The sequence below is a fragment of the Candoia aspera genome, chromosome 2 (genome assembly GCF_035149785.1).
Source record: "Candoia aspera isolate rCanAsp1 chromosome 2, rCanAsp1.hap2, whole genome shotgun sequence".
Taxonomy (NCBI): Eukaryota; Metazoa; Chordata; class Lepidosauria; order Squamata; family Boidae; genus Candoia; species Candoia aspera.
The window spans coordinates 90,826,321-90,851,122 of record NC_086154.1 but is presented as its reverse complement, the minus strand read 5'-3'; the positions used below and the strand labels follow the sequence as shown (position 1 = coordinate 90,851,122).

Genomic DNA, 24,802 nt, shown 5'->3' with positions numbered 1-24,802 from the left:
AATTGCTAGTAAACCAACATTGAAACTGGGATCAGTATAGTTGATTCAGGCTAAGAACAAAAGCCACAATGCACAATGCTATTGACAATGGGCACAGCAACTCCAAGCATCAGTTATAGGTTAGAATTCAGTTTGCGCTTCATGCATTGCCAGTACCTCGTGTTCTCATAGATACTGCTGGGCAGCATTGCTATGTTTGTAATTTATGTACATATTTATATGGCTGCCTATCTCATTTCTAGGTGGCTCACAACAATCAATAAAAACAACCTGTATCCCCAGGTGTGAGACCAAACAGCCTTTCAACTCAACTCCCATCCTAGCTCAATGCCTGGGGGAAGAGCCAGGTCCTTCTGCAATTCTGTGCCATGCTGCATGTTTCTGTCCTGCTTGGCATATATAAAAATGCCTTTAATAAGGAATTATTTTGAAAAATAGGCTGCACCTAGCACAGTTCCACTATCAAGATGGGAAACTTTTGTATAAGCAGGAACATTTCATAATGTCCTCTATCAGATTCTAGTGCATAGAACTGTGGTTTGTCATAAGGTAATCCATAGCCAATATCCTGAATTTCATAAAGGAAACCTAGAATAATGATAACGACCATCAGCAGGAATTAATTGAGAGAATATTTATTCACGCTGGAATGGTAAAATAGGGGAAATCAATTAGAAAATGAGCATACTCAGTCTTTACATATTGTAGCAAGACATAATAAAATGAGCTCAGGAGTAGAAAATATCAGCAGACTTATACAGAGAACTATGAGCTTAATTTGGGGGATCCTAAAGTACTAGTATCTGGGGATGCAGGGATTCCTTTCAGCAAATCAAATGTACAGCAGTGCAGTGCTTAAAAGCAGGTTGAAGTGACTAATATTTGGTCAGCATCATTTATGTACAACCTTTATATCTGAAAATAAACTACAGTACACACACTTGACTCTTCTTCCAAAGTAAATCAAGTAAGGACGCATTCTGTTCTCTGGAGACTTGGGAACACATAATCAAGACTTTCACTCAGTCATGTAATAGTAATAAATAGCTACATTATTTAAGTGCTATATTATCTCAGGGTAATACATAAAGCTTACTGGTTTAAAAAAGCTCTGTTCTATTTGTTAGAAGAAAGGGGAAGAGTTTTGATTTATATAAGCAGATAAGAACATTACCTGATACAGGTTTTAAACATTTTTTTTTAACTTGGCCTTCCCTATTCATACATAACAATTTACAGTGTAGGTTTCAAACAGCCTGAATCTCTTCCCTCCCTGTCCTTTATCATTTTTTAAAAATCAGATTCAAAGTAGTATCAAATGACTTGGGAGAACTTAAGCTGTAAGTTTCCACTTACTCAAAAAACATCACGGCAAAACCACTTCCTTTGTCAGTTGTTTGGATGTCATCATGCTAAAGCACTTTGCTAAGGTACCATCAGCAAGCAAAGCAATGTTATTCTATTACAGCAAAATTGTTAAATTTTGAATGTTAAGTTCTATACAGTTTTCTTCCTGAAACAAACAGAACCAATCCTGGTACCTACAAGATAGAAGGTGTACTTTCTTGCTCATATCTGCTTCATGAAATCTTTTTAAGAACAAAAATGGAAAAGAAATAGATGAAGAAAAATGAATGCCAAGTTAAGGAGGACACAGTCTTCAACACTGGTTGTGAGACTGAATCCTATATTTATAATAAATTAGCACTATGCAGTTAACTTTGTGCCAGCTTTCTCCACCTGGTGCCTTCCAACTAGGTTAAACAGCTGATTGGGAAAGTCTGTGATATATTTTTTGAAGCTGTAATGTGATCCAATCATTTAAGTGTGTTCTCCCTATTCCTTTAAGTGAGTTGACCGATTGTTTATGGCTGCACCTGACTTTAAATGCACATTGAACTATTAAAATCATTACAAAAGGCTTTCCCTTAGGTGCCACTTCATTTTTTGCCTATAAGAAAGGAAGAAAGTCTCTGTGCTTTGGTTACCTGATTCCATCCATCCAATCTTTGATTTTTAAGTATTAAGACCACAACAATTTGAAACGCCGTAGTATATTTGAAGTGATTTAACATGCCACAGCCAAAGGAATGGACCAGGGTCTAAATTAATCCAATATTTAAGGAAATAATATTTGATACTGATGTAGTGATTAAATCAAGGTGGTATTTATTTTATTGTAACTGTGTATTAAAAAATAGAATGCCCCTTCCATTATAATAATAATGTTCATATTACAATGGAATCCTTATTGCACAAAAGCTAAGGAAAGAAAGCATTAAGGATGAAAGGGGATGTCAATATCTATATATGACAGAGTGATTAAAGCAGTGTTTCTCAACCTTAGCAACTTTAAGATGTGTGGACTTCATTAGCTGGCTGGGGAATTCTGGGAATTGAAGTCCACACATCTTAAAGTAGCTAAGGTTGAGAAACACTGGATTAAAGAGTCAGACTAGGACTGGAGACACTCAGCTATTAAGCTTACTAGGTGACTTAGGGACAGTCACAACGTCTCAGCCTTATCTACAGGGTTATTGTGAGGATAAAATGGGAGATGGCATATTCCTCATTGCATTACTGGGAGAAGTCAAGATAGAAATAGAATGAATAAACGAAGAAGATGTGACCACAGTGTTTCGTAACTGAACTCCTGCCCCTAAGTTATTTTCTTCAATAATAATAAAAAAAGCTTTATATATAACTATCATATTTTCCCAGTTAGGGCAAATCCCACCCGCTGAAGCAGAGAGGTTCAAGGGGAAAGCAATGGAGGGGTCAGTTTCCATCTACCTAGGACACTTTGCAGCTGCATTTTGAAAAAGCAAATGACACAAAGTTTTGAGCACGGAATTCCAGTATCAGCTTGGTGAGACAGCTTCACCCTGAAACAGTACTTTGGAATGGTTTCCAAAAATTGAAAGAAATGAAAAGAATAGATTCTTCGAGGTAAATCTAGTTCTATGTGGAAGGAGGAATTTTGGAGAAGGATGGAAACTAGGGCTACCAAATCAGGACTGCAAATCCCAATACAATCTTTAGATGGCAGCAAAGAGATACAGAGAATTAATTCTTGGCTGGCTGATTTAGTGGTTGCCTTAGTGGTTTGCAGCCCAGGTGTGATAGCCCTGGTAAAAGAGAAATAGAAACTATACACTAGAGATGGGCCCTGTGCAGTCACTCTGCTCAATTCTATGACCAACTGAGCTGCTGATTATCAGTGGTGTGAGTTTTCATCTTAATTTGCCCCAAAAAATTATTTTAAAAGTTTTGTCCCTCCCCTGGGTATGTCATGGTGTCATGGAAGCACATCCTTATGGCCCTGGAAGTTTCATTTAAAATAAATAAAATACAATCACCTCTCCCCTGCAATAATATGATATAATACAGATATAATACAAACGATCCCCAAAATATCTTCAAGGCTTTTAGGGTGTTATTGACCTTACAATTGATTGGGTGCTAGCATATGACGGGCTTTTAATTTATTTATTCATTCAATATACTGTATTCAATTTGATTAAGGCTACTGATTAAAGACTAGTAAGCAGGTAGTCAGTCTTTTCCTCTCTAACAGATAATTTTCTTGAAAGAAAAAAAAAACTAAAAAAAAGAGACACAGGAAGCTTAAAAATGGAAGATGATGTTATCTGGACCCAGATATGTAATGCTGTGAATAAGGCAAGGCAACTGTGAAATAAAAGTCTCATTTGAAAGCATCCTAATAATTGAACACTTACTATTTTAATGTAAGAACAGTGAAAATGATTCTCATCTTGCTGTAGGAAACAGCTTGATGCAATAGAGCTGTAAATAAGTTTTGTTTAATACTCTGTCTGGGAAACTGACCAACAAAGAGAGTCAAATCTGAGAACAAAATGTACTAACACAATGGCCCTAATTGTTGTTACAAGGTAATTATTGTCAGTGAATTGTCTTGGCTGTCTCCTGAAACTGCTTTCTATGGTTTTCTTTGCATATTGGCTAGCACACCGGAAAGAACGCCAAGACAGATTTCTAAATGAAATAGGTGGCAAAGAGGAGAATTTGGAACAAATTGAAGAACGCCAAGACAGATTTCTAAATGAAATAGGTGGCAAAGAGGAGAATTTGGAACAAATTGAAGCCATTAAATATCTGCTCAGGATTCAAGCATCTTGACTCTTTTGGAGAGTTCAGCACAGGTCCATTTATTTCAGACTGAAAGCCCAATTTTCACTGGGGAATGAATCTAATTCTTGTTTTTGCCCTTGGCTGGTTTAACAGAACTTGTGGAAGATTAGTTTCACAAGTGGTACAGTTAGGCCCCAAACATAGTATGTCATCTTACTGGCTCGTATTAAAGTGTTCTGTACTAGCTGAAAACACTTCTGTTAATGAAAGGTGGTTCCCTGATTTCTGATGACACACGTTTCATCATCTAAGTGCAGATTTCATTCCCCAAATAGCACAACTGTGCTTAAACATACAGCTCTCTAATTATACTTTTCTGAGTCCAGAGACTCTTTACTTGTATTTGCCACTTAGCACATGTATTTGTTATATTTGACATTTCAGGGGTAGCTTTCCAACTGCAGGACAACCAAATAATGTTGGCCTGTGAATCAAACCGTTTTGTGCAGCTTTGGTGCCTTTTCACATGGAGTTGACATAATTTGACTGAAAATGGTGACTTTCCAGTCACTTCTGTATCCCACATTAGCTTGTTTCAAGTTTAATACTAAACTAGGGTTTCATACCAGCTTCACAAGGTTCAGAGCAGTTTCTCTTTTCCCCTTGCTCCTTGGCAGTATTGGAAGGACAGCAAAAGTTTTTTTTTTTGTTTTTTTCCATGTGAAGCTGAGAGTAATTACTTGTTATGTCCAAATCCAAAGAAGTCAACCCATTGATCACCATAATTCAAGGCATGATTTGTTTCCCTCAGCCAGGTGCAGGCAGGTTTTTCTTTTATTTTCGGGGGATGGAGATGGTGGTGGCAGTGGTGGTGGTGGTGGTGGTGATTTGTCCTGCAGTGCTGCAGAGAAGGTGGCTAGTGAGATACTGACATCTCCAGAGACTTTTACTCTAGAGTGCCAAACCTTTTTATTGTTTTTGAGAGATGGCTGGAGGATTTCTCAGTATCCTATTCAACCATTAGGGAAAAAGTGGTGTTAAAAGTTATTGAACTGCTACTCAATTTGAGGGCATGCTCTCGGAGGGTTCTAAGTGGCATATGCCAGATGCAGTTTGTCTACTCCCGCCCAAAATGATTAGTTAACACTAATCACAATTCTCAGTTGGATAAAACAGCTAAAGGGTTTGGAAACAGAAGTGAGATCTTGCAATCTCTTAAAGTTAATTCAGAGAAGAGAGGAGGAGGTGCAAGCAAGCCTATGGCTTATTCAAGCACTTTATCATGGTATTAAACTGAATGCTATCATCTGAAAGAAATCCATTTAAAATGTTTGAATTAATGACATTTTATTCTGTATTTTCACAGCAATATACAATTTCAAAGCTACACAAGTGCCCCAGATATCACTACAGATTGGGGATGTGGTTCATATATTGGAAGATTATGAAGGTAAAAAGAGAAAATTGACAGTACTTTTCATATTGTTACAGCTTTGCTTCATCACCTTGAGTTTGGGGCAGATTTCCTGGGACAATTCTGCTAAAGGAAACAGTCCTGCCCTATTTAGGTAATTCCTAAAAGCCTATGAGAGTGACATATGACTTCTTTTCCTCAAACCATGGCTTTCTTGCTCTTAAGTACATGTGAGGTGAATTAACACGGTCTCGCTATTTAAATTAGAATTGTGATGTGATTATTTGAATGTGGAGTACAAGTAAAGCTAACTCATAAAAGGAGTAACCATTTAATGGAGATTGCTTGGAATTGCAAATGTATATGTCACTCTCATAGGTTTCTGAGTCAGAGTAAAGTCCAGCTGGTATCCCTACTTCTCTCCAAAATCCATGGTGGGGAAGAATATGACTTACTTTAAAATCTATATGAGGTACTTTTCTTTCACATTAATATATACCAGCCACAGATTATTTAAAAAAAAAAAATCAAAAGTCCTTTCCAATCCAGCTGTTTTTTAGAAAGGAATTACCTAAAGGGACAGGACTGTTTCCTTTAGCTCTCTTAGTTCCTTCAGGACTGCTTTCTGAAAACAGGACATATTGGGACCAAATTTGAAGTGGGAGTGGGAGTGGGAGTGGGAGGGGGAAGCCAGGAAAAGAAAGAAGAGCTCAGAAGCACTATATATACCACCCTGAGATGCAAAAATAAAGATGGGTCATAAATTTAATTAAATAATAATGACAACAATAATGCATCTCTATAGAAAAAGCAGTTGGGCAGTTCCATTCTACCTCTGCCTTCTTCTTGGTCTGCTCTGTGCTTCCTAGTTCATATATGCATACAAGCCCACAAAGATGCAACTTGAGTGGATATATATCTTTGTGTGTCTGTGTCTGTACACACACATGTAAGTGCAATATTTATTTCTTTAATTTATCTATCACATTTATACCCCACTGCAATCATATACTGTTACTTCATTACACAGAAGAAAATGCTGATGCCTCCTATGGCCTACAATGGAAAGGGGTTGAAAGAAAGCTATGTTCTCCATGCTTTTCCTTTCTTATTTGTGAATGCATTCAGAAGTAACAGTAATACTATAACTAGAAATGAATTCTCAATGTTCATATCCACAAAGCATGCTTCTCTTGTAACGTATCATATTGTATGCAACTGTATCAATACATAAACACTATACCGGTCATTTTGATTATATTTTTATCTGATAGAACCAACGAACAAAATATATTGATGGTTCACATATGCATATTTAGATAGCCAGTAACATAAAGGCAAGAGTCCAGTGTCTCATCTTGGTTCCTCAAAGATTTCTCCAGTAGCTTTTTTGAGTTTTTAAAATAATGTACCTTTTTTCAGAGTGCTCTTAATCTATCTACTTTTTGTAAAATATATTCTAATAATCTGTCTTGTAAAAATTGCCTCAAGCAATCTGAACTTCGATATTACATAAGTGTAATGTTACAATGTGATAATTACAGATACAGAACTGGAACTCAAAAGAAAAGTGCTGGAACAATGTCACTACTAGAAGATTATCAAAATAGCACAGGATGGATGGATGGATGGATGGATGGATGGATGGATGGATGGATGGATGGATGGATAGATAGATAGATAGATAGATAGATAGATGATAGATAGATAAAAAATGAAGAAAATGCCTTACATATTCTTACCAGTAGAGGTCTCTCTTGAACTACAACATTGATCTAGATCATTAGAAAGTTAAATTCTTGCAAATGATTGAGTAACTTAATAAGTGCAACATTAAAACAACATTAGTGTATCTGTATCTGTATCAGTATCTGTATCTCTACCTGTATGTCTCTCTATCCCTTGCATGTATGTGTGTTAAACTGGAGAAGAGTGTAGCCCTTCTATTTATGCAAACATACCATTGCCTCATCTGCTTCAGAAATTATTTCAACCTGTCTTAATTTAATATTCCGTTCTTATATAATCCAAAATCTTGACAGGATTCACCAATGGCAGAAGTGTGTTTAGTTCCTGCTTTTGATTATATCAGCTCTATTGTGATGAGTGTGCATGTGAGCCTCAGGGTCAAAATTAGGAAAAGATAAAAAAGTGGATGCTGAGAACCAGGTTGAATGGGCTGAGGGCAGCAATTATTCCCAACTTTATAACAACTTCTTAACATATAGTATTTGCCATTAACATTTGGACAATTTCAGATATCAATTATTAACAATTATTATTGTAACAATCCAGCCATGGAGCAACTGGGGTGCTATAGCCTGGTGACCTTGAGACCTAAGCAAGTGCCTGCTTTGGTTTATCCTCCACGTAGGCATATAGACATATATGGACATAGTGCATAAAACTGATAACTGAGGGAACTGTGTTAGTGCTTTCTGGCAACAGAGATGGCCTAACTGTGCTATAACATGGCTGCACAATAGAACTTCAGCCAGTCTCCTTTGTCCTGGCTTCTGTTAGTGAAACCCTGCTTGGCTCAGGTGGCTTTTCCCTCTAGGAAATGACAGTCAAAGCAATTTTCACTCCTACTGGTAGATGATGGTCCAATCCGACAGGCCTAGGAGGCAAGCAAGCATTTGAAAAGGATGCTATGGTCCCTCTTGAGTGGCAGATTCAAATAGACATGGGAGCTTTTATTTTGACCAGAGAAAAAACACAAACACAAACTAGAAGAGAAATAACATTGTTACCTTCAGCCCCTAATCTCAGATGATTTTGGATCTCCATCAGTTATATGTGAGGCTTATTATCAATGCACATCAAGTGACACATTATTATTTTTTGTGGGAGGCACATAAGAAACCAAGACAGAAGCTTTAAAAATTACGTAGTTTGAAAATGGTTAGAAGGTTTTCCTTCCCTTCATCCTATGAAGCTGAACAGTGGGAATTCAAGTCAGCTATAAATAAAGGTTCTTGCAGCATGTAGGTGAACAGTGGAATTGACATCCATAAAATGCAGCAGCCGCCACAAACTTAAATCTCTTTGGAAAGTAAGAGTCATGGAATCCAGGGCTATCAGTAACTACTGAGAAAGATGATGATGGATCAAGACATCTAGGATCAGCAATACCAAGCCTCTAATTTCTAGTGGAAGAGAAGGAGAATGAATTACTGTCTTTCTACTTCCCATCTGGGCTTTTCCTAGACATCTAGCTGACTATGAGGGTTGGGGAAGGGGAAAAGATACAGGATTACATAGCTTTTGATTTGATGTAGCTTTGGGGCTCTTCTGATCATCTTAGTTGTCAAGAAATCACATATCAGTCTTCCTCAACTGGACACTCTCCAGATGTACTGGATTGCAACTCCCAGAACTTCCAGCTATCAGGTTCAGGGGTTTAGGAATTTCTGGAGGTGACAGTCCCATGAAACATTTAGACATTATTTTTGGATTGTATCTCTCAATGAACTTTCCATAGGTTTGGAACAAGGACAATTTGTGTAGTAACTTAATGTCAGTATACTTGGAAGACATAGAGAGGATTTTTCTTTCCTTTAAAAAAGCAAACACAAAAAACCCACCCTTTTTAGCAGGAAACCCACATTTGGTTCAGAATTGGCTTTATGGATAAATGCAACAGTCCAGTTCAAAGATAACTGTGGAACATGGCTTCCAGATACATGAACAACCTGTACTGGTTCTTGAATTCTTTTGAATGCCAGAGGTAAAATCAAACACTTATTTCTGGTTTTCAGCAAACCCAAGCTTCCATGTGACATCCAATCTTGGAGAATTACTACTCATTTAATTTCAGGGTAGTACATACAAACCAGATCTATTTTTGGATGTAACTAGGTCATTGCAATCATTCCCACTTTCCTGCAAATCTTCTAGGAAAGCAATGTTAAGGGAAATGTACAAGTTAAAAGAGTCAATTGGTCCAGAATGCAGTGGCACAGGCAATTATGGGTGCATTTCACTTTACCCATGTTACACCTTAGCTCCGCAAGCTACACTGGATCCTTGTTTGCTTCTGGGTGCAATTCAAGGTGCTGTTTGTTACCTATAAAGCTCTACATGGCATGGAGCCAGAGTATTTGAGGGACAGCCTCACATTGTTTCTACCCATCCCATTAGGTTGGGCAGAAGGGGCATTCTTCACTCCCATCTATTAGGGATTGTCATCGACTGGGACCTAGGGAGTGTGCCTTTTCTGTAGCTGCATCTGTCCTCTGGACAGAGCTCCATCTGCCCTACTGCCCATGGTTTAGCTGGGCCTGAGTCTGCTCACCTTCTGGAAGGCCTTGAAGACCTGGCTGGGGGCCAGGGGAGTAATCCAGCCCATGCTATTTGTGTATGGTGTCTTTGGGAGCCACTTTATGTTGATCAGTTGGGAAAGGTGTCTTTAGTTTTTATTTTTTAAAAAATATACATGTATTTATATTGTATTTTAACTCTCGTTAGCCACTCAGAGCTGCACTGGTGAGATGAGTGGCCATATAGGTGAGTAAATGAAAAATAAATAAATAAATAAATAAATAAATTGCAGCCATAGGAAAGAGAAATCAACAAGTACTTTAATGGACAGGCCAGTTTTTGTCTCAACTATATTGTGGAAATGTGCTGTGTTCAATGAGACTTAATCCCATGGAAGTGTTGGCGGGATAACTGTTACATAGCAGAAAATGTGTGAGGGGACCCAAGCTAATACAATGACATGGTTCTGCTTTGAATTATAGACTGGTACAGGGGATACCTTGTCAGACATAAAGAAACTGAGGTGAGTTTATCCTATTATCACCATTGTTATTACTGAAGTATTGCTGTTACAACTTGCCTTTTTTTCCTTTTGCACAGAGGCAAATATTAAGGAGAGGAATCACCCATAGAACAATCCTATACATGTATACTGTAAAACAAACCCCACTGATCTAGTCCCATGTAGGCATGTAGAGGATTACAGTTTGAATCTGTTTTGAGTGGGCAATATTTAAATAAGCAATTTCATTATTTATTTGACTTTTTTTTAGCTTTCCTTTAGGAAACTTCAGTTTTCAGATATTAACAATGTTTAATTTATTTAAACCATAATTATATACTTAAACATTAATTTAGGAACTCTTTACGCCTTTACCTATCAAGATATTAAGTCAGGGTCTGAATGATGTTCAGGTTTTTAGACTGACTCCTGATCACAGGAAATACATTGATTGGAAGTGAGTATTATATGCTGTACCTAACTATATGGCTCTTAAATGGATCTCGTCTCAAGTTTGTAGACAGAATATTAAAAGTCAGAAGCATCACCACAATGCATGCATGCATGCACGTGTGCGTGTATGTACATGTAAATGTAAATGTAAATGTAAATGTAAATGTATGTTCCATTTAATTCTCTTAGCTATTGTGAAATGACAACTAAATGGATATTTGATCTTATATTTAATCTCAGAAGTCTCTAAGTAGGAAAGAATAAAGAAAGGCAAAGAACTTTACTTCAGCTGTATTGCTCTTCATAACATCAACAACCTTTGTAAGATCAGTCCTTGAATGTTAGATATCAACTAATGCTGAAAAGAGTGGACCTACAGTATTTCAGATCCTACTATAGTAGGCTTTTTGGCTTAGTAAAATTGAGTCATTATCCAACGTTATTTACCCTAACTAGCAAAAAACCTCTGTCATATCCTTGATCTTTTCAACAGGAGAAGTCAAAGAATGCATGTGTTGTGGGGGAGGGACTGCTGCAACATTTGGCCAGGCATGGTCAAGTATCAGTGGCAAAAGAAAATAGGTGGTATGGTCAGTGCTCAGTGGGTACTGCTCTTTTATAAACCTGGCAAAATATGGAACATTATAATAATAATCTAACTCTATCTTGTAGTTCAATTATTACAGTATCATAACTTCACTAGAACTGGCTTCTAAACCTCTACTTCTGTAGCCTTGGCTGTTTAACTGCTCAAGGAAGATATATTTTGGGAAATATAACAGCTATGTTTTTTTCCCCTTAACTCCAACAGGGAATATTTCCAAAATCTTTTATCCACATCAAAGAAATTGCTGCTGAGAAGAAAAGGTATTATAGACAACATATATTTGCTAGATATCTTAATGTATTTTGGGAAAATAAGAACATAGCATATTAGAAACACATCTCAAGAAGGAAGAAAATGTTGCAACCAAACTAAACCAAATGCTCCTTCTTGTTCCATTCTGGTTATGATCAATTCAATATATTATTTGGGATCAGATCATAACAATGGTGGGCAGTAATATTTTAGGGAATTATCTTTCAGAAAAAGTGGTGATAAAGTAAGACGTTCTTTTAAAGCTACTGGATTGGTATATAAATATGTGATGTTTTTCAATTGCTGTGAAGCATGGTAGCAAAACTGAAACAAGATTAGAGTCTGTCTATTTTTCAATACCAAATGTTCAGATGGAAACTGTCAGGGAAGGTTGTTGTCTTTGAAAGACCACAGAGGCATCTGGATAGTAGTTGGGATAGTATTGTATTATGTGAACCTTTCATCTGACCCAGATACATAGTTCTTACATAAATTCCACTTTTAGATGTAGATAAAATCTCACACCTTATTTGTGCTAAAAACCCCACACACATTTAAAAAGGATCCTCAATGAAACAGATTTTTATCATGAAATAGAAGATCTAGCTATGGTTAGCAAGCCACAATCCATATAGCTAAGTTCACTCAATATGTCAATCAAAAACAAACAACATTGTTGCCTAATGTGATGGCTCAGTTCATACAACTTGCTAAGACATATGGTGGTTTGCTTAGTGTTGTCTTACCCATTGTTGTTTTTAATCCATGTTTTATAGTTTAGCTTATTGTGTGAATAAGCCTGTATTTGCAGACCAGTAATTGATAGGCAGATACTTGTGAGTGTCCATCCTGGAAGTCCAAAAAGCATGAGAAGGTATTTGAAAATCATATGGTTAGGTAAACAGTAGTCCAGAATTGCAGTATTTCCATTTAAGCAAAGCCTGTAACAGTTCACCAGGCTTTCTCCAAATTCTCTTTTCTGATTACTTGAAGGCCTTCGAGTGATTATATTTCATTTCTTCATCTCCTTTAGTTCCCTCTCAGCACTGCACTTACAAGCAAATATTCATGAGAAGTATGAGACTTCTAGTGTAGAATGGTCTAGTAACCAGAGCAGCCTCTCTGTGGGTCAGTTCAGCATAGTCTGGCTCAAAGTACCTGTCTGTGAGATGTTTAGCTATGGACCTAGCATTTATAGTTGACAGTTCCACTTCTGGCTCTCAGTCCAGGTTGCTGGTTGAATGTAGAATGTTATATTACTTTATAATACAGTATTTATCCTTTGGTTCAGAAATGCAGAAAATGTAATACCTGCTGAGATTCCATTGGTACAAGAGGTTACCAGCACATTGTGGGAATGGGGTAACATCTGGAAACAACTCTATGTGGTGAGTTATTCTTCCTCTCTTGCAGGGAAATTTTATGATTGCCCAAGAAGAAGCTTTAGCTGTATTAAGTGTCACATCAGTAGGCTTAGTTATCTACCAGGCCAATGTATTTTGCATTTTATTTTATGAATATAGTATATAACTGCTCTGAAAGTGCTGGTAAAGAAATCCCTTCAATGCAGGATTTAGCTTCAATTATTAAAAGGCTGTTGTGTAGTTCTACTTTTGAGGGTTATGTGATTTCAACCTTTGAATGATCTTTAATGCACCATGCACAAATGCACTGCCAGGAGAAAGTGAAAGCACTGGTGATTTAGAAACGATGACTTTTGCTTATGCAGAAAAAACTGCTCTTATATTATTTCTAAACAGCTGACCTGCTTTTTTAGTGCACTGCATAACTTGTCTAATTTAAAGAAAATGAATTTTGTGCACCAAAGGATCACACAAGTATAAAGTTGATTTTAAATAAAGGCAGTGTCATTTAAAAGAAGAAAACTTCTAGTGTGTTTTCTATTTAGCTCCCATTCTCAATATATTGATGAAAATAGTGAGATTCAATGAACATTTGGCCACAGTAAACTACAGTTAAGCCACAAAGCAAAAACCTAGAATATATCTCTTGAACTCATCCTGAAAGATCAGGATGGTCCAAAACATTTTGGCAATCTCTTCTGTTTCCTGAATGCAAGCAATTGGATTGGCAATTGATTATACTTCAACAAGAAGTTCTTGAGGCAGCAGATCAATTGAAAAAGCATAGGACCAGCTTTTTAGCACACTCAGCTGTCCTCCAAGGGAGCAGAAGGGCCGAGTGGATCAGGAGGAATGATTGGAAAACTGTCACTACTTAGAGCAGTTTTTTTCATTTTCTCTATGGTAGTGCTGGAGGCACGCAAACAACTTTTAGTTAAGAAAAACTGTTATTATTGTGAAAGAAAGGTTATTCTAGAATTCCCAGGGAGGCAGGTTCCCAGATCACGTTAACAAACACAATAATCCTTCCATTGGGGCACTGAGGCTTGATTTATCTTGCTTGTCATCTTACCTCTGTGTTGCGTTGGTCTCCTCTACCTTGAGTCACCATAAAGCACTAAGCATTTTGAACATACCCTGAAGTTTATGTTTGTATATCTTTTGTATTTTGACCCTCAGAGTTTTTATAGATTTGGGAAACAGGGTCACTTCCACTTAGAGAAAATATACTTATTCATACAGTGGTTGTTTTTGTGGTTGTCACCTGAGTGACAAATGGCATTTGAAATTCTAAATAGACTGAAGTTTGAACTGTTTCCTCTTTCAGGCAAACAAAAAGGAGCACTTCCGGCAGGTACAAGCGATGATGTGCGAGTTAATGGAGTGGAGATCACAGCTCCTCTCGGGGACATTGCCCAAAGATGAGCTCAAGGAACTGAAGCAAAAGGTCACTTCTAAAATTGATTATGGCAACAAGTGAGTTCTCATGGGTTGACCCATATATTTCAAACTAGGAATTGCCTTGAGCATAGTGCAAACTGAGATGCCTTAGTGTTGCGTACTCTAACAGTGCTTGTAATTTTTTAGTACACTTTAATAAAATATATGTTACCATTTTCCAGCCAGGCATTAACAAGACATTTTAAATGTACTGTTGTCATAACTGCCACTTACAGGTTACCTTTGGTATGGACCTGACATATAGTCTCCCTCAGGTCAAGCTTGACTCCTGGAGACCTTATGGACATGTTTAGGTAGTTTTCTTCACAGAAGTACAAAGGTCATTTGTCACTGCCTTCTTCTGGGATGTTTTTTCAATTTACCAGTTTAGTCTAATTTGGGGATTTTCTGGTGGTCTCCCAGTCATGTACTAACCAACTCTACTTACCTTGTCTAAGATCAGATATATGTTGCTGCCTGTTATGTATTATGTACCTAAGAAACCACTATTTTCTTCTGCCCTTCTAAGACAAGCTGCTTTAAAAAGAGTTATGAAAGTGCTCGGTAGAAAAACTGATTTTATGATTATATGTTGCTTATATGTTCCTCCTCCTCCTCCTCCTCCTCCTCCTCCTGATTTTGGCTTTGGCTTTGTAGGGTACTTATTTTTGTTTTTCTTTCTTGGATCTTGGTTTTCTTTTGCTTTTTATTGTTCCCAGAGGCACAAATTGTGAGTGGGATGTAATATGTATATAGTAAAAATGTTACACCTGTATACTGCATTTCAAAACAACTGTGGAGAAAAAGCAAATGTGAATGATAAATATTTCATATCAAAACCTGTCTGTATAAGCAGCAAAATGAAGTGCTGGGTTTGGACATGCTGGGATAAGATAGACTATTGCATGGAATGGGGATCTCATATTTTTACTGGCACCTCACCTAAGGAAAAAATGGAGCAGAATGCACATAAGTGTCCTTCATTATTAGGCAATAATATTGCCTTGGAATGAGTTTTCAAAAAGTATTTTAAGGAATCTTTAAATTGGCTTTTTTGCATCTACCACTCCAGATTTCTGCATGTCATTGTTTAAGTGTCTGTGGACTAAAAGGTGAAAAATGTTTAAAGCAGCAAGTGGCGTAAAAAGTAGAAAGGATGTAAGATACACAGAATACAGGAAGATTCTTAAGGGATCTCAGAGAATAAAAGCACTATCCTACTTTGCCAGTTGGAAGCAGTTAATACAAATACGGAAAGGCAAAGAAACTTGATCAAAAAGAACAAGTTCACAACTCCATCAACCACTGGGAACTCCTGACAACACATAAATGGCTCAGCAGAAAGGAGGACTCCATGCAGTCATCCACAGTATCTTTCTAGGCTAGGTCTTCCTAGCAACTCTTCTTATACTTTGTCCCTTCCAGAGCATGCTGTCATGTTGTCATTCCACATGTTCAGGTGCAAAGTAAACAGTACAAACAAAGATGAGATAAATAGAAGGGAAGGAAATGACATCTGGACTCTCATCATGCTGGACCTTTACCAGGTCAGAGTGATGCCAGTCAGAAACTAATATCTAACTAAAAAATAGCCATTTGGAGACGGGGGAGAATTTGAAGGGAAACAGACTAGATTAGAAAAAAAGAAGAAAAAGGAAACCAACAAATGTTTCCTGGAGCCGCTACCTCCTTGTATAATGATTTTTCTATTACCTCTCTCAGACTTAAACATTTTTCTGTAGACCAGAGCAATTACCATAGATTTTGTTCATTCCTTCATTACAAGCTGTATGTATAGACTACAGGCTTTGCATTCAGAAAGCTCGAATTCAACCCTGGCACGTTCAAGAAGGAAAGAAAAGATTCCTGCCTGAAATCATGGAAAACTGCTGCCAGTGGCAGGCAAAATGGATGATGGCTTGATTCAGTGTGACATCTTCTGAGGTCTTACATGATGTGGAAGAGGGAAATAAGTTCTGCAACAAAACAAAATGTTCTGAAGCTCCTGTATTAGCATTTCCAAGCATACTTGGAATCTAAACTTTAGTCATCATTTCAAATGGTCTGCCTTAAGTTTGAAAACTGGACACCAAAAGAAAGGGAATTTCAACTGACTTCAGTTGTAACCATGCAAATTACAGTTCCTGCCTTTGGTTATGTAATTACTTGTCTCTGAAAAGCCTGGGCAACCCAAGGCTAGACGGAGGGGGTGGGGACAAAAAGTTTAATTGTTTTGATCTCTGCCATTGTTCCAACAAAAACCTATCACTTGACTATTTTGTCTTTGTAAAAAAAAAAAATCAAGGGAAACGCTTATAGGCACAAGTTGTAGCTTCTCTTCAGATGCAAATAGTAGCTTCACAGAAGCTAGTAATAGTAGCTTCACAGAAGTAGGAAGAGAAAGGTTTACCAATCCAATTTTGGAATTTCTATGGCACATTGCACCATAAGTAACAACTTTGGCTGGGTTCACCCAAAACAAAATGGGATTGGCTAGTTTGTGACTCAGGATATTCTATACACTCAGCCAAAGGGTTGAAAGTTCTTTTCATCCCAGCAGGTAGTAATTACTCAGGCTTTCCAGAGATTGTTGCGTCCATTGCAAAATCATGCATGTTAATTGCATGTTAATTGCCATTATGTTGATTTTGTTTTCAAAGGAGATTGCACCCTCATGAGTGTTATATGGTCTGTTAACCCAAACCTTTTGTATGCACCAAAGTGCTGTTTGGTTTTGTGTGAATTTCTTAATTTTTAAATCACATCTCAGAGATAAATGAACATTAACAAGGCCTTTCAAGAGTGGAAGTGCCAAACAATTTGAAATGTAGTGTGATGCCCATTTGAATCTAAATGATGGACTTTAATGTTGTAGATGGCACTTTCCATTTATATCTACAGGATTCTTGAGCTGGACCTTATTGTTAGAGATGAAGATGGCAATATTTTGGATCCTGACAAAACCAGTGTCATCAGCCTCTTCCATGCGCATACAGAAGCTACAAAAAAAATCACAGAAAGAATTAAAGAAGAAATGGTATGGGGTTTGCATCTCATCTTTCTACTTTCAAACAGAGGTTTCCTTGTTTATTCCCACTGAGGAAAAATCTGTATAAATATCAGGAAGAGCTTCGCAATAGTTTCTGTCTTTAGCCGGTAAAAACTCTCCTGTCTGATTCATTGTGTGTATTAAAAATATCTTCTTGCATTAAGTATTCATTCTGGATTTTTTTAAAGTTTGAATTAAATCAATCGATCAATCAATCAATGACATGACTTAACCTTCCAATTGACACATGTATTGGTGCAGACCAAAGGCCCTGTAGCAAGCTTTTTTAAAAAAAATTGGATGTAGAAAAAAAATGGGGAGGGAGATAATGAGGGAGGGGGACAAGCCCTTCCTCATTATCTGTCAGGGCAGCCATGCTCAGAATAAGACTCAGACTCACTTAGACGGTCTAAGGATTTCTGGTTTTATTTGAACAGTGTGCGTGCAAAGATAAAGACGGGAATCCTTATGTGGTTAAAGGTGCCCTGTTTATACTTTGCTGGTGGACGTTGTGCTTCTCCACCCTCGGGCCAGGACCGGATGGGTGCTTGGGACCTCAATGCGTCAGCTGATGGGTGATCCCGGCGATCTCCTTTGTCTCCCTGTCTCCGTCCGGACCGGGTGCGTCCCCTGAAGGTGTTTCCCCGATCTTCTGATAGGCATTAACTACTGCCTGATGGGTGCTCCCATTATGTTGGGCATCACTCTGTGGACATGCGTGCCTGAGGGAGGTGTGTATGCATCTCCGGGGGGAAATGGGAAGGCGTTCCCCTTGCCTCTTGATGGGTGCTAAGTTTGGTCTGAAGGGCTTACCTATTGTGTTGGGGGTTCCCTTCTGGATATGGGTGCTTGAGTGATTTAGGGATTATGCTTATCCCTTCCTCTTACCTAATGTGCATGTTCCCCGTTGTGATGCACATATGCCTTGCAACAGGGAACATGACATGCTGCCCCCCAAAGAAGGTCTTAGGGTGCTGGTTTGGATGGGTATGCTTCATGGAAATTCTTTACCAACCTTTTGACTGAGGCATGTTGGTCTTGGACCCACTCTGGGTGTGGGAAATGCCTCCATTTGACCAGGTATTGTAGCGTGCCCCTTTGCCTTCTGGAGTCAAGTATTTCTTGGATTTCAAAATGTTGTTGCCCATCTATCATGATGGGTGGAGGCGGGGGGGTTTCTGTGTGCCATTTTGAAGGGGTGGCTGGTTTCAGGAGGGCGCAGTGGAAAACTGGGTGTATGCGCCTTAGATTGTGGGGTAAGTCCAGTTTGAAAGTGACTGGGTTAATAATTTCTGTGATGGTGAATGGTCCAATAAATTTGGGTGCCAATTTCTTGGAGGGCTGTGGGGATTTGATGAACTTAGTGGAGAGGTAGACCCTATCTCCCACTTTGTAGTTCGGTTGTGCCGCCCTGTGATTGTCTGCAAACCTCTTGTATGTAGCTTGTGCATCAGCCAGGGCTATCTGGATGATGGGCCAAACCATACCCAGTTGCGCTGCCCAGACATCTGGAGAACAGGGTGGGGTGTCTGGTTGGGGCAGTTCCGGGATTGGCACAAAGTCTCTGCCATAAACCACCTTGAAGGGGGTGTGACCTGTGCTTTGGTGTACCACGTTGTTGTAGGCCACCTCTGCAAAAGGAAGCAGGTCCACCCAATTGTCCTGTTGGTAGTTAATAAACGCCCGCAGGAACTGCTCCAGGGTAGAGTTGAGGATCTCTGTAGAGCCGTCTGTGTGGGGGTGCCAAGCCATTGACAGTGCTTGCTTCGTGCCAATGAGTTTTAGGAACTCTTTCCAGAACCTGGAGGTGAATTGTGTGCCCCTATCGGTCACCAAACGGTAGGGGGCGCCGTGGATTTTGTAGATATGGGTGAGGAACAGGCGTGCCAATTGTTGTGCAGAGGGGATGGATGCACAGGGTATGAAGTGTGCTTGCTTGGAAAAATAGTCTTTTACCACCCAGATTACGGTTTTCCTTTGGCTGGGTGGCAGGTCGACTATGAAGTCCATGGAAATCTCCTCCCAGGGACGGGAGGGGCTTGCTACTTTCTGCAGCAGTCCTTGGGGTTTCCCCACCTTCTGTTTAGACCTTGCACATGTGGGGCAGGATGTTACGTAGTCCTTGACATCTTTTCTTAGGGTGGGCCACCAGAATTGCCTCCTGATTAAGTGTAAAGTTTTTACGAACCCAAAATGTCCAGCCGTTTTATCGTGGGAGCGGTTTAACACCTCCACTCTCAATGGTTCTGGTACGTATAGGGCTTTTTGTTTCCATGCGAGCCCGTGCGTAATAGATACATGGTGTTGGTTGTTTTGCAACCATGTATCTTTTTCGAGGGCTTGGGTGAGTCTTTGTTGCCAGTCCTGTGAAATTGACCTGCCCCTTCCCCCGTTTGCTGGTGGTTGCTCTGAGGCACGTCAGGTTTTAGTCCGGCTGCGTGTGACAGCAGGGCAGCCCAGCTGTGTGTCTGTCCATACAGTCCCCACAATGTCCGGTGCTTGGCCAGCATCTTGAGGTCGTTGGGAAAGGGCATCCGCCAGGAAGTTTTTTCTCCCCGGGATGAACTTAAGTTTAAAATTGAATCTGCTGAAGAATTGTGCCCAGCGTACTTGCTTTGGACTGAGGCGTTTTGGGGTGCTGAAAGCCTCCAGGTTTTTGTGGTCAGTCCAGACCTCGAAAGGGCAGGAGGCCCCTTCTAGGAGGTGCCTCCACGTTTCCAGGGCTGCCTTGACCGCGAACACCTCCTTCTCCCACACGTGCCATCTCCTTTCCGTTTCCGAGAACTTGCGGGAGAGGTACGCGCAGGGCTTCAGCTGATTGTCAAAATCGCGCTGAAGGAGGAGCGCTCCGATAGAAAAATCGGAGGCGTCTACCTGTACGACAAAAGGTCTGGCGGGGTTGGGATGCTGTAATACTGGCTCTGCTGTGAAGAGGCTTTTTAGGTGTTCAAAAGCCATTTGACAATCAGCTGTCCAGTTTAACAGCGCCCCCGGGTTTCGTGATTTACGGGTGTCTCCCAGGCCCTTTGTCTGGAGGAGGTTAGTCAGCGGCAGCACAATTTCCGCTAGCCCCTGGATGAAACCCCTGTAGAAATTCATGAACCCCAGGAAACTTTGAAGTTGTCTCCTCGTGCGCGGGTGCTCCCACGCTAGTATGGCCTGGACCTTACTGGGGTCCATTTCGATCCCCCTTGCCGAGATCCGGTAGCCGAGGTAGTCAATTTGCTCCTTGTGAAATTCACACTTGGAGAGCTTTGTGTATAGCTCTGCCTTGCAGAGTTTCGTGAGCACTGACTTTACGAGGCGTTTGTGCTTGGCTTCGTTCTCAGAATAAATTAAAACATCGTCCAGGTAAACAAGCACCCCCTTAAACAAGTGGTTGTGCAAGACCTCATTGATTAGCTGCATGAACATGCCCGGTGCCCCAGCTAACCCAAACGGTAGAACCTGGTATTGGAACGACCCCAGCGGGCAATTGAAAGCCGTTTTTCATTCGTCTCCCTTCTTTATTCGGATCTGGAAGTAGGCTTCCCTGAGGTCTAATTTTGTGAATATTTTGCCCTTTGCGAGGTGGGCTAAAATGTCCTTTATTATGGGCATGGGATATTTATTTGAAATGGACACAGCATTGAGCCTGCGGTAATCTGTGCAGAGCCAGAGGGACCCGTCCTTTTCCCGAAAAAGGACCGGGGCTCCGACTGGCGACTTAGCCAGTTCGATAAACCCCCGCGCCAAATTCTTGTCAATAAAGTCCCTTAATGCCGCCAACTCCCTTTGTGTCATGGCATATATTTTTGGCTTTGGTAAGGTTGCCCCCGGGATCAGTTCAATGGTGCAGTCTGTTTTTCTATGGGGGGGGGAGTTTGTCAGCCTCCTTTTCCCCGAAAACGTCAGCAAAGTCTTTGTATCTGGCAGGCAGGCCCTCTGGGGTTTCTGCCTCCAGGTGCATTGAGGTCATTGTCGCCCTCCCCATTGTGGCGCGGGGAACCCGATCTCCTGTGGGTGCTTTGTAACGCCCGTCCGAAAAGGTGATCTCTCTTGTCGCCCAATTTATTTGGTGGTTGTGATGCCCCAGCCACGGGATCCCTAGTATGAGTAGAGGTTGACCCACCGGTGCCACGATGAAGGAGAGGCTTTCCTCGTGGTTGCCAAGCCTCATCGCAACTCTCTCTGTGTATTGGGTGACCGGGCCCCCTCCCGCTGCTGATCCATCCAACTGCGTGAACACCAGTTGGTGCTGAAGTGGATAGCAGCGGAGGTTAAGCGCGACCACCAGGTCTGGGTGCATGAGGCATTTCAAACAACCTGAGTCGATCAGCGCCCAAACCTTTTCTGTTTTCCCCCCGTGGGCCAGGGTGACTCTCACATATAGGGTGGGGCAGTTGTCACTCACCCCAAAGTCATTGCGCCCTTTGTTATCTTCCACCTGTCTTTTGGAGCTCTTCAAGGCAGGTGGCTGGTGTTTCCCACCGGTTCGTCGCTTCCGCTTTCCTTGTCATTGGTGACATCAGGGAATTCCCTTGCCGAGGTTTCCCCCTTTGCGGCTGGCTTTTTCTTTGGTGTTGGGGCTGGTTTGTTGGGAACCTTTCCCTGGCTGTCTCTTGTCTTTGCTTTCGGGCAAGCCGCTGCCTTGTGGTTTGCCTCTCCACACTTGAAGCACTGCCCCTGGGCAAACCTGACTCTCGTTCCTCCCCCCAGGGTCGGGGCGCCGGTGTCACTGGAGCACCGCCGGATCGGGGTCCCCTTGCTGTTGCTGCGGTTTGTAGGGACCTCTGGATGTGCCGAAAGGTTTCTTGGGCGTTCTCCGCCTTTCCCGCCAGCCAAATCCATTTGCGGAGGGTGGTGGGGTCATCCCGGTTTAGCGCCCATCTTAAAATATTTAAATTAAGTCCCTCCTTGAATTTTTCCATGAGGGTGGATTGTGACCAGTCCCGCACTTTGCCCGCAAGTGCTTGGAACTCGCTTGCATAAGCCGCCACAGAGCACTGTCCTTGCCTGATTTGCCGTAGTGCTCTCTTTGCCGTTTCGGTCTCGAGGGGGTCTCTGAAGTGGGAGTCCAGAGCAACCAGGAACGCGTCTACATGTTTGAGCTCTGGGGCATCTGCCTGGCATAGATGGACGTACCAGTCAGCCGCCCTCCCCCTGAGTCTGTTGGCAATGGCATTGATCTTTCCCTGTTCTGTCCGGAAGCAGGGTCCGTATTCAGCCATGTAGTTCCTCGCGTTGATGAGGAAGAACGACAACGTGGCTGGGTTGCCATTGAATCTTGCCGCGAGGTCTCTCACTCCCATCGTGGGTGGGCTCCAGGGCACCTCCGGACGCGTGGTCCTTCTCCCCTCTGGTAGGAAGCTGTCGTCCCGATGTGGGGATTCCCTCAACCAGGCTCCAGGTGGTGTTGGCTCAGCATCCACTCACCTCCAGCCTCTTCCCAACTGACGCCCTGCAGAAGAGGGGGGGGGGAACCCTCTCCCAGGCAACCCAGTACGGTACGCTCTGGCGTGGTCGGCTCCCTTCTCCCGTGCTGCGCCCTGCTGCGGCAGCTGCCATGCTTCGGGGTCAAGCGGGGGTGGGGACGAGCTTCTGGCGCTCCGTTCACACTCACCCCAGTCGCTGCCTCCACGCTCCAGCGCTAGTTCTGCAAGGAGCCGCTCGATCCGTGCCAGGCGTGCTTCCGTGGCTCCGCAGCACGAGTTCTCCGTGGCGCCTCCCATGGCTTGGCCGCTCCGCCGGCAATCTCCGCCTCTTGCTGTGGGTGTGTTCCATTGCTCCCACGCCGCTTCGACCATCACGGGTAGGGATTCCCCCGTTGCGTCGAGGATGACCCATTCCACCTGCGACTCACCGGTGGTCGCCCTGGTCACGTTGCGGCTGGGTTCCTCCCCCACTGGGCATCTGCTGGTCCTTACCACGAGGTTGCGGGTGCTGTCACCGGTTTCCGGGTGCCGCTTCATCGCTGCGTTGATCCCTCACAGACAAGTCTGGAAAGGTGCTAGTGAAAAAAAATATTTGGGGATTCCCGTCTTTATGTCAGGGCAGCCACGCTCAGAATAAGACTCAGACTCACTTAGACGGTCTAAGGATTTCTGGTTTTATTTGAACAGTGTGCGTGCAAAGATAAAGACGGGAATCCTTATGTGGTGACAGGGTGCCCTGTTTATACTTTGCTGGCGGACGTTGTGCTTCTCCACCCTCGGGCCAGGACCGGATGGGTGCTGGAGACCTCGATGCGTCAGCTGATGGGCGATCCCGGCGATCTCCTTTGTCTCCCTGTCTCCGTCCGGACTGGGTGCGTCCCCTGAAGGTGTTTCCCCGATCTTCTGATAGGCGTTAACTACTGCCTGATGGGTGCTCCCATTATGTTGGGCATCACTCTGTGGACATGCGTGTCTGAGGGAGGTGTGTATGCATCTCCGGGGGGAAATGGGAAGGCGTTCCCCTTGCCTCTTGATGGGTGCTAAGTTTGGTCTGAAGGGCTTACCTATTGTGTTGGGGGTTCCCTTCTGGATATGGGTGCTTGAGTGATTTAGGGATTATGCTTATCCCTTCCTCTTACCTAATGTGCATGTTCCCCATTGTGATGCACATATGCCTTGCAATGGGGAACATGACATTATCCATTCTCTGTAGGCTTGAAGTTAAACCATGTTTGTATCAGGAAAAGTGAGCAGGGCGCTGATTCAAATTTTCTAAAAGCTAGTAACTTATGTTTCTACCAAGGACATTCTGTGCTAGCCAAGTAGTTGTTCTTCATGTTTGTAGGTTACCTAGATGTTCAGTAAGCCTCTTCCTATTGAAGAAACAGGTTCCTAAAGTTATCATGATGGTAACCAGGTCTGCTAAGACATGGTATACTTAGGCATACTATTTCCTGTACAGGCCTTTTGTGTGTGTATGTGTGTGCAAGATCCCCTTGATCTAATTTCTGGCCAGATAAAAAAAAGTATCTGTCCTTTGTGAAGCATCAGCTTTCCCTTAAAATTAATGCTTAATTTGCCTGGACTTATTATAACAAACCAAACAATGCTAAATATCATTTAAAAATCAGTAGCACATTAAAAGCTACAATAACAGCATGTCATAATTACTGCATGACCAATACCTACAGTACAAAGTATGGAAAGATAGGAGTGGTTTATACCAGGGGTTCCTAAGCTTTTTGCCATCACATTTCCTTTTAGCGTAAACCTTATGTACACACCTCCCCTAAAAATCCAAACACCAGAATGAACACAAATGAACAATGAAAACAATACAATGAAACTTTATTTTTTTAAATAAATGCATAAACAATAAAAAAGCAAAGTTGTGTCTCCTCCACCACCATGTTATCCACTTGAAACTAATA

The 24,802-nt window shown here is 41.4% G+C and overlaps 1 protein-coding gene across 1 annotated transcript in view; it reads left to right on the top strand.

The window, feature by feature from the left end:
• DOCK2 (dedicator of cytokinesis 2) overlaps window positions 1–24,802 on the top strand; it is a 289,582-nt gene that overhangs the window by 2,691 nt on the left and 262,089 nt on the right. Inside the window, exons 2-7 of the mRNA XM_063292441.1 lie at window positions 5,480–5,563; window positions 10,273–10,313; window positions 11,557–11,612; window positions 12,896–12,992; window positions 14,296–14,444; window positions 17,310–17,445. Coding sequence (XP_063148511.1) covers window positions 5,480–5,563; window positions 10,273–10,313; window positions 11,557–11,612; window positions 12,896–12,992; window positions 14,296–14,444; window positions 17,310–17,445 — 563 coding nt within the window. The remainder of the gene's footprint in view (window positions 1–5,479; window positions 5,564–10,272; window positions 10,314–11,556; window positions 11,613–12,895; window positions 12,993–14,295; window positions 14,445–17,309; window positions 17,446–24,802) is intronic.